We start from the raw sequence: 9,907 nt of genomic DNA on the forward strand, positions 1-9,907 counted from the left end.
AGAAATGGAAAGTAGGTGGTCTTATATAAATATTTGAAATAACTCATAAAGGATGTGAGATATGGTGAATGATAAGTACTTATAAACTAACCTATAATAAATTCCATTGATTGCATGATATTTAACGGATTGTATAAGATGTTAAACCTTTTGACATACATCGTGTGGTTTTGTTGCGGAGTTTACACACAAGATTTTTTGAAGATTCACTTGCGTGTTGTTTTGGAAAAATTTGGTATGTACTTCATTGTTCTACTAATGTGAAGCTACCCCAGAATATTGATGTTTGATGTATAAATGCAAGTATTCTAAGTAAAAATGGTTAAAATCTTTATTTTGGCATCAAAGCTTGTTGCAACAATTGGTTGCTTGTCAAATTTTATTCAGCTTTCTTTTTGATTTTGACACATACTTTCAGCATGTCAAAAGCTAGTGTTCCTTGTATTTTGAAAACACCTTCCTCAATTTCTGTATATCTGTCTACTTACAAAGTCTAATATTATATCTTGTCCTATTCTTACAATACTTGTTTGTGTGCTTTATTGTATGTATATATGTTTTTCTTTGTTAGGTGAGGTGCATTGTATAGGAATTATAATTAACAGCATGCTTGTTGGAGATTTAATTTCATATAAAAAGATTTGCATTTCTTTGATAGAGGAAGAAAAACTTTTATTTTTGGGATACCAATTTTAGTGGGACTAATGGTTCAGACAAACAACTAAAAACCCAGAATATTCCATTGAAAGTTCAGATATTTTGATGAATTCTATGATTTTTAACAACACAACTTAAATATGAAATAAGCTATAAAATTATCTTCTATTGCCTTACATTCAGCCAAACTTATCCACATACAATGTTAAAAGTTTAAATTGGCCTACATTTTTTTTTGGCAATCATGAAATGGTATGGTGTTTTTTTGTCTTTGTAATTACATAGCCATTTTCCATGATAGTCTGTGAAAATGCTACTTAACACAAAAGGAAGTTTTGAATTGATTATAGCAAAATGTTTTTAAAAAGTTCTTTGACCATTTTATTATTACAAATATAATTACACATGTAGAGCTGTATCAAAGCTTGTATTAGATCGAAGTCCATTCTTGTCCCTAATGTTCAAGTTTCAACCTCTATGGCTCTATTAAGCTGCATCTCTTGGAGCATGATATTAAGCCATAAAAAAAAAAGTATGCAAATTATTCTTATCTGTTATGTTGCATGAAGTTTCAATTATAAAAAAAAAATGCCTAGGTTTGTTATTCAAGGCAGGGTTATATGTCTGACCTTTGAAATGTTAAAATCTGTTTCAAGTAATGAAGTAATTGGATACGAGTCCTTTATCCAGATATGTATCTCGCCAAATGTGTTGTTTTACTTTCTTTTTTGCTGTCAAATTTTGACTCAAGTTCTCACACAGCTTAATTTTTTTATCTCTCTATTATCTAGTGTGAGGAATATTTTGTATGAAAACTTGCCTTTAAAGTTACCATTTTCAAGTAAAAGAAAAAAAGTACAAAAAATTTTGCATTAATTTCTAACTTTATGGGAATTTATTGCTGAATTATAATTTTTTTTTCTTTCAGATGTTGGCCATGCTGCTTGATCCCATTCTGTGTTGATGGCTGTAAAGACGTGACCCATTCATGTCCCAACTGTAAACAAGTGATTAGTCGTTGGAATCGGATGTAAACAGAATGGATAGATGTTGGTATAGTGGACCCTTTCAGTACACCACCAGTGATTGAAGACTTCTCACATTTTTTTTTATTTGTGAAATGTTCTTTTATAAGTGGAATTAACAATTCATTTTATCATTTGAATGACAATTAGCTGTCTCTATTAGTTGGATAATGTTTGTAATATGAACTGGCCCTGGTTTCATCAAATTAAAGATTAAAGATTAAAATTCTAGAATTTGAGGAAGATCTCAAAATAGGATATTTTTAATGAAACACAGGTCAGATGTACTAGTTATAATCAAACTTACTGCTGCCTTCGGATAGGCACTGTTAATTTGTTGGCTTTAACTTCAGATTTCATTTTTTAGTCAAATGCAATACATAGTATCTGTCAACTTTGAGGGGACTTAATAACATATTTAATAGTTCTCTTGTTCATATACATTGTTTTGCTGAATCAGGAATTCCTTTTATATATTTGTATGCAACAATATATTTTATGGCTTGCTTTTGTGTCATATATTTTAAATATATTTTCACTAACTGGTATGTACAAGTATTTTATGAAGGAACGGCACCCCTTTTGAAGATGTTTTTAAGAACAGGAATTTTAACTTTTGTTTACTTTTTTGATAATATCAAAAACATTATATTCAAAGCTTTTTTTAGGTAATTTCTCTGCCTATACTAGTATTTATAATATACTGTAATAATTTACATGTAGTAGATTTGAATACTGTACACGTAGATTTTCTTCTGCTTGAAGTTGGAATTCCTGTTTATAAATCTGGATTTTTACCTTTATTTTTCTCTGTAACTATACTTCTGCTTTTTTTTTGTTGCCTTTGTAAAATCATGTCTGAGTTAATAATTAATGGTTTGAAACATTTTTTATTGAACATTTATTAATCTTTTTTAATGGTTATATAATTATTGGTTTTATTTTTTTTTTGTTTTTTATTTTTCTTGAAATAAAATCAGGTTGTTTTTTCCAAGTTATTTGTGACTGAAAATTGAGCAGTTTGTTAAATTCTTTTAAAAGTATAGTTTATTTTTAGTTTGAGCTGATCCTGTTTTTAATGTATTCTAGTACATGTATACTGAAAATTAGGTGTGGAATTACATCATTTTAATTTTCATTATCAAAAGTTAAGACATAAATTAGCATATCATTTATCTGTTTTGAAATGAGTTCTGTATATTTTTTAATCAGGCTTTTCCAATCTAGTGATCTTGAGTCATTAGAGTGAATTTTTTTTTTTCACAATGGATGGATTAATTTCAAAGTTGGTGTGTGGTGTCACATAGATGGTGCATTCATAGTAAATGATATGACTGCTGTCCAATGTCAACTTCCTCTATGAGTGGGGGTATGCTTAACACAACAAGCATAGTTAGCTGCGAAGTTGTGTTAAACTTTATGTTCATTGTATTTTGTAGCTTTGATCTAGACATAGCATTGTACATATTTTAATATACACTTTGATTTCTTTTTATTTCTATTTTATTTGTTAGTTACCTATTGTTTATGGTAGATGTTATCTGCTGTTGACTTGCAAATATTGTATTTGTTAACAGAAGCTGTTTTATATATATATATATGTGTGTGTGTGTGTGTTTACAGATTAAGTCAGTAAAATGGGTAAGCAGATTAAGTCACTAAAATGGGTAAGCAGATGATTTTGTGAAGAATCAATTTTAAATCATGTCATAACAATGACTTTTTTAAAATCAGTTATATTGTAGATGAAAATGACAAAATATTTTCAATGAACTTTTTAGGAAATACATATGTATTTGTAAAATTATTAGTTTTATTGGAGTTTTTATAAGACTGCATGAATTTTGATCTTCTTCAAATTTCAACACATTTTACCTGTAGATATGGTGGAAGGCCCTATATGTTTGGGGATTTGGCCCCACCTCCTTTTAAAATACAGAGCTAAAAAGGGGAAAATGAATGTTATACATGTAATTAGAATTGATAGATATTATTTTTTTTGTGAGTCTGCTTTTGATAATGTGTTCCTGTTTAAGTTCTGTTTTAAGGGTTTTTTTACAGATTTGATTTATCATCAACCATTTTTCAGTAATATGGTTATGAAGTTTGACCACACCCTTAAAAATCAACTTTATTTTTGTTTCAATTTTGATTTTTTTATACATTAGATTTCTTATGAAAATCACTGTCTTTGTTTTTCAATCATATTTAAGCTATCTTTTATGTTTTTTTTTTTGAGTTAAAGGGATTTAAAGGCAAAGGTGAGCAACTCTTAAAACAGGACTTTTTATAACTTTGATAATATTAAAAATATATTTCAATTTTATACAAAACTGTGTCCAAACCAGTTGTTGTGTACCTAATGAACTAAACTAGTGTTTGTCCATACTTACCCTGAGAGAAAAGAGAGTAACATGTTGTATTGTATCATGGTGTGCTTGTGGAAGCTCTTTATTATCCCAATATAAACGGTACATTAAAACTAATAGCTTCCAAATCACAGTTCTTGTCAATTTAATAACTTCATATAAAAACTTATCCAATAGGAATCAGTTATATATTTCTTTGAGATTTTATGATTAAATCATAGGGTTTATATAAAAAATTGATAAGCATATGTGTTATAGTTCTTAATTCCTCATACTGTTAGTTTAAATGTTTGTTGCTTTCTAACCTTGATATATAAACAATCAATCAATAAATAATCATCTACAATTTTCTGTTGTCTGTTACTCCTTATCACTATGTCAGCTCTACTGATGACCCTGATATACAAGGTTGATATAACTTGTTTTCATCTATAACATAATCTTATTGTTTTAGCTCAGTAATTAAGGTTATGCCATCACATTTGCAGCATTCTCTGCTTTTGAATTTAGGAGTTTTCTCAATTCCTTTGAAAACACTTGATTTATCAGCCCCCCTCCCCCTCAAAAAAAACAAAACAAAACAAAAAAAAAAAAACCAAAACAAAGCAAAACAAAATGTAGGCAGGCATATCTTTCTATGCATCTTGCATAACTTAATAAATCCTGTATTATTCCTTCGTGCAACTTTATGCAGTTTTAGATCACCGTATGGAAATGTGCATATTGTAAGAAATTAATTTTTCAGCAAGTTTTGTGAGGCTATGGACTTGATAGACAAAGCACTACCTGATTTATAAATGTCTGCAAATCCTCATACATGATATTTAATCAATGTTAGATAAATACATCGAAAGTCCCTGTAAGGACCATTCTAGTTTTATTGATTCTAAAAGCACTGTTTTATTTTTTTTTAAGACGGGTACAAACAATCCTCTTGATTTTGAATTGATTGAAGTTTTTGTATATGCCCTTGCATACAAAGATTTAGGGAGGTGTAGGTTATAATTAGTCAGATTTATTGTATGCAACACCTCTTTAATTATGCTGGATTCTCATGTTTAGTTTCCAGCTGACATATTGTTGACTTATATAAATAATGCAAAAGGAATGCAGCTTGTGGAGAAACATTGTTGGAAAACTCATTTTCAGTAACATTTTCAAAATTTAATTTACTGAATTTCATGATGTATTGATCATCATGAAATTATACCACAAGGTGCCGTAGAAAGAAAGGAAGGACCATTCTAATTTTAAGTGTATACTCTTTGACACTGTATCACAAGGTGCCATGCCACAAAAGGAGGGTCGAGATTAATTTTTGGTGTTGTGGCTAAAATTATTTAGGAATAAGGGCATGAGCATTATCTTGAGTCAAAAATTTTACCACAATAAAACTTCAGAGCTGTATCGAGCTTAAATAGTGTGTCCCTTCTTGTCCCAACTGTTCAGGATTCTACCTCTGCAGTCATATCAAGCTGCACTCTGCGAAGCATTCTTGTTCATGGAAAACATCCTGGTATTTTGTTCTATTGTACTCGGTCAGTATGTTTTGTTAAGTACAGGTTTAATCATTTCTGACACCTTAAATAAGTAAAAAATATGCATGTTGCACTATTATTACAACACTAGATATGAAAATGGAGCTACACTGCATTTATCATTTTCGATCATTTTCAAGTAACTCCCCTTTCCAAAAGGAATCTCATCAACAGATCTATTAGCCAACATTTCAAAGTATTGGATGGATATTTGCTGTTGATATATTTAGTTCTCAGGTCTGCCAGATTCTTGTTTGGTCTGATTATCATACCTCCACAAACTATGGAAGTGAATTAGGTAGAAATCATTCTAGATTTCTGTCTGACTGTCCACACAGTCTTGAATGCTCAGCTTTTTATAAATAGTTGATGAAATTGTTTAGTAATGCAAGACATTTTAAAATCATGTAAATGTGAGTTTGGTTATTTGGCTATACCATTAGATATATAGGCAGGTAGATCACTATTGTCTAATGACGACACTGACATTGCACTGATTTTACAATCAAATGACATACAGAGGAGGATTTAATTCCAGGCTGTGCAAAGCATTTTCACCTGTTGGAATATTTGTACGTTAAATACTTTGTAAAGTCATTGCACTGTTATTATCTTTATACTGCAACATAAGTTATAAAGAACACTTACATTTGAAGCTATAAAAAACATTGTTTTAGAATCCTGGCAACTGCTTAATGAAATCTGAACGAAAAATGAAGTATATCACTTGTATTTACATGGTCAGTGCATTCTCAGCAGGCACATCTACATTGAATAATGTTGATCCAATGTTGTGCTCTAACGTACCTCTGTAGACAGAAGATTGTATGGTGAAAGGTCAGTTCAACGTTTAATACGTTGCTGCAACATTGTCAAATCAAGTATAAACTGATGTTGAAACAGTGTTGCTTGATAAACTTGGAATTAGTGTTGAATTTTTTGTTTCATTTTTAAAGTTGGTTGAAAATTTCCACTGTAGATGGATAGAATCTTACAGGTTTTCTTCCTCTATATAGACTCTTACATCAGATTTATTCAATTATAGTATGACATTTAGGGTCCTTGTTGCTGATCATCTTAGTTTTTCAAGCTGTGTCCTGTGTTGCTATTTTTTCTGCTTTCATTCTTGTCGAGTTAGTCGAAAGAATTCTCAATTACTAGCCAACTTTCCAGCCTTTTCCCTTTCCCAAGACGGAGGGTAGCATAATAAAGGCACTATAGTTATACAGAAAGTTGTAACGAGATTTTATTTTCCCTTTCGTTTACTCAAGTGTTTTTGACTGGTGACAGAAGCAAATGCCCCGCCTGAGCTGCCATTACGGCTATCTGCATGCAAGGAAAATTTTCTGACTCATAAGTGAACTTCAACAGTGAGGTTAAATTCTACATTTTGTAGATAAGTCAACCAATTCCGTAATTGTGATGATGATTGTGGTCAAATAGTTTCACAAGAACAAAAGTTATGAAAACTTGACTTGTCAAAAGTAACATGTTTGAAATATTGGAAAATAGAAAATTATTCTTAATAGGTATCATAACATATACTGATATTCCTCTCAGAATAATGGCTATAATTATCATATACTGATCAGACTTAAGGGTAGAACTAAAATATACTGATCAGAAGTTTAGCTAGAACTATAATATATTGATCAGAACTGTAGCTAGAACTACAATTAACTTATCAGAACTAGCTAGAATTATAATATGCTGGTAATAATTATAGCTAGAACTATAATATACTGATCAGAGATGTTGTAAGACTATTATGTACTGATCAAACTGTAGCTAGAACTATAATAAAACTGATCATAATTATAACTAAAACTATTCTGATTTTTGAGAACTTGAACTAGAAATATTATATACAGATATGCATCTCTGAATTTTGGCTAGAATCATTATATAATGGTACTGATAAAAACTGCATATGTAGCTTTAACTATAATGTACAGTGATCAGAATTATAGCTAAAACTATCATATACTGATCAGAATTACCATATAGTTATAAACTGATAAGCCCCTCTTAATTATGGCTGAAACTATTACATATATTGATCTGAATTACCGTTCAGTTATAAACTGATATGCCCCTCTTAATCATGGCTGGAACTATTACATACCGATCAGAATTGCCATGTAGCTATAAACTACCCCTCCTAATTATGGCTGGAACTATTACATACCAGTACTTATTAAAACTGTAATATACTGTTAAGAACTATAGCTAGAACTGAAACATATGCTGATATCTTTTCAGTTGTGACCTAGGTTGCTGTTTCATACCATTCTGTGTTGATGGTTGTAAGGATGTGGTCCATTCCTGTCCAAACTGTCGCCAGACAATATCTCGTTGGAACAGAATGTAAGACGTACCATGATGTTATTGTTAATGGATCAGCGGTGGACTAGACTACAGTAGTCCTATCATTGGCACTTTGGACTTCTTTAACACAGGAGTATGGTGTTAAGAATTGTTGTTAATCCTTATAGAAAGTGTATAGTTTAAACCTACATGTCATTCCTGGTTACTTTACAACATTGTTTTACTTGCTTTTATCTGACCATTCCTTTATATAACCATTGATTGTGTTGCTATTTTATATATTATTTATTAGATTTATTTTATAACCCTATCTTTAAATGGTCCAATTTAAAATTTTTAATAGATCTAATGGCTGGATTTCTGAAAATTTTATGCTTTACAATTTTGTTCTTTTTCTATTATCCTTTTTCTACAATTTTGATATAATGTCATTTTGTAGGATTTGATTTCAGGTAGATGACTTACATGTTACATCAAAAGTGAATTATAGGGGTATCACTATTGTGCATTGGCTCGCAAATGTCTTGTCACCATTCAGCTTTTACTTACAACCTCTAATTATTTTTTTTTTAAACATTGCATGGAAGCTTTTACTATGTTTTCCTTCCGTAAAATTTTATTACTACATATATTGTATATAGATTTGAAAAAAAAACTCATTTGGTGTGGTCACATAGTAATACTAAGTTATACTGTCAATTCACCACATTAATTTTTCTTCCTGTATAAAATCAACATGTAAAAAAAAGCATTTCTAAGTCAACTCCAAACCCATTCTATTTTGATTTTTACCATCTGACAGGGAAAAATTTTAAGAAAAGTGTCAGAATAAAAATAAAGATTTGGTTAGACATTTTTTGCTACAAGGAAACTTTTCTTTTCGATTTTTTCGTTGAATCTCATAAACTTTTTAAATAGCACAATATCTTGTCAAAATATACTGTGGGTCAATGTAACAAAAACAGATTTCAGAGTCAGAAGGAAATACACAACATATTTTTTTTTAAGTAATTGATTCTGAAAAGGAAGAAATTAGAAAAATTAACGTGATGACTCATTTTTGGCAATACTCTAATAGTATAATTTGTATATTTAATAGTTTTTATGGTTTGTTTTAGTGAAGTTGAACAGTGACAAATGTGGAAATGGTGTTTGGTAGTTAGAATATTACATAGGACCTAGATCTTTGACCATGCTGTGTTCTCATGTCAAAAAGTCACCTTTGATGACTTAAATGTTATTTAATTCTGAAAAGAAAATGAGTTAATTCTGAATTAAATTATATAAAAATTAAGAGGTAACATAAATATTCTAATGTTACTTTTTTTGCTAGAAGTGAAATAAAAGTTTTAAAGTAATCTTAATATTCATTTTTTAATTAAATCTATACATATATATATATATATATATATATATATATATATATATATATATATATATATATATATATATATATATACATATATATATATATATTTATAACCATTAAGTAACTTAAGTAAGTTAAGTTACAGCGAGTTACATGGTTAACTACGGAGAATAGAGTTGATTGAATGAACACTACATGATAAAATGTCTAAGGTAGTTAACTAGACATAGAGTTGATTGAATGAACACTAGGTGAAGAAAGGTCTAAGGTAGTTTCTAGACATAGAGTTGACTGAATGAACACCACATGATAAAATGTCTAAGGTAGTTAAATAGACATTTAACGATATAAACTTTCATTTCATAAGTATTTAAATCTGTGTCTAATAGAAAATTAAAAATCTTGTTAATTCTATTATCAACTATCTGCAACATTTTCTTCAATGAAGGGAAGACCCACTCTATTCCCTGAAGTTAACGATGTTACTCACTGTATGTTAACATTCTATATTACAGTGTATTTATTACACAATAACACTGAATGCATTACGAAAGCAGGATTTTTATCCAAATTGCAAAATTTAAAAAGTTGGTCAAAAATGAAACACAAAAAAAACTTACA

The 9,907-nt window shown here is 29.6% G+C and overlaps 1 protein-coding gene across 11 annotated transcripts in view; it reads left to right on the top strand.

Moving 5' to 3' along the window:
* LOC148619042 (lipopolysaccharide-induced tumor necrosis factor-alpha factor homolog) overlaps window positions 1-9,275 on the top strand; it is a 31,596-nt gene extending 22,321 nt beyond the window's left edge. For 7 of the 11 annotated variants that reach the window (XM_088578560.1, XM_088578561.1, XM_088578559.1 and 4 more), the window contains one exon: window positions 7,852-9,275. In XM_088578560.1, coding sequence (XP_088434686.1) covers window positions 7,852-7,960 — 109 coding nt within the window. In that variant the 3' untranslated portion in view covers window positions 7,961-9,275. Of the gene's footprint in view, window positions 1-1,585; window positions 4,398-7,851 lie in introns of those variants that run through there. The other 4 variants (XM_088578566.1, XM_088578563.1, XM_088578565.1 and 1 more) reach the window with 1 other exon arrangement.
* The last annotated feature ends 632 nt before the right edge of the window (window positions 9,276-9,907 follow it).

This window comes from Perna viridis, chromosome 4, assembly GCF_037379345.1.
Source record: "Perna viridis isolate PV_CMFRI_1.1 ecotype Kerala chromosome 4, ASM3737934v1, whole genome shotgun sequence".
Classification (NCBI taxonomy): Eukaryota; Metazoa; Mollusca; class Bivalvia; order Mytilida; family Mytilidae; genus Perna; species Perna viridis.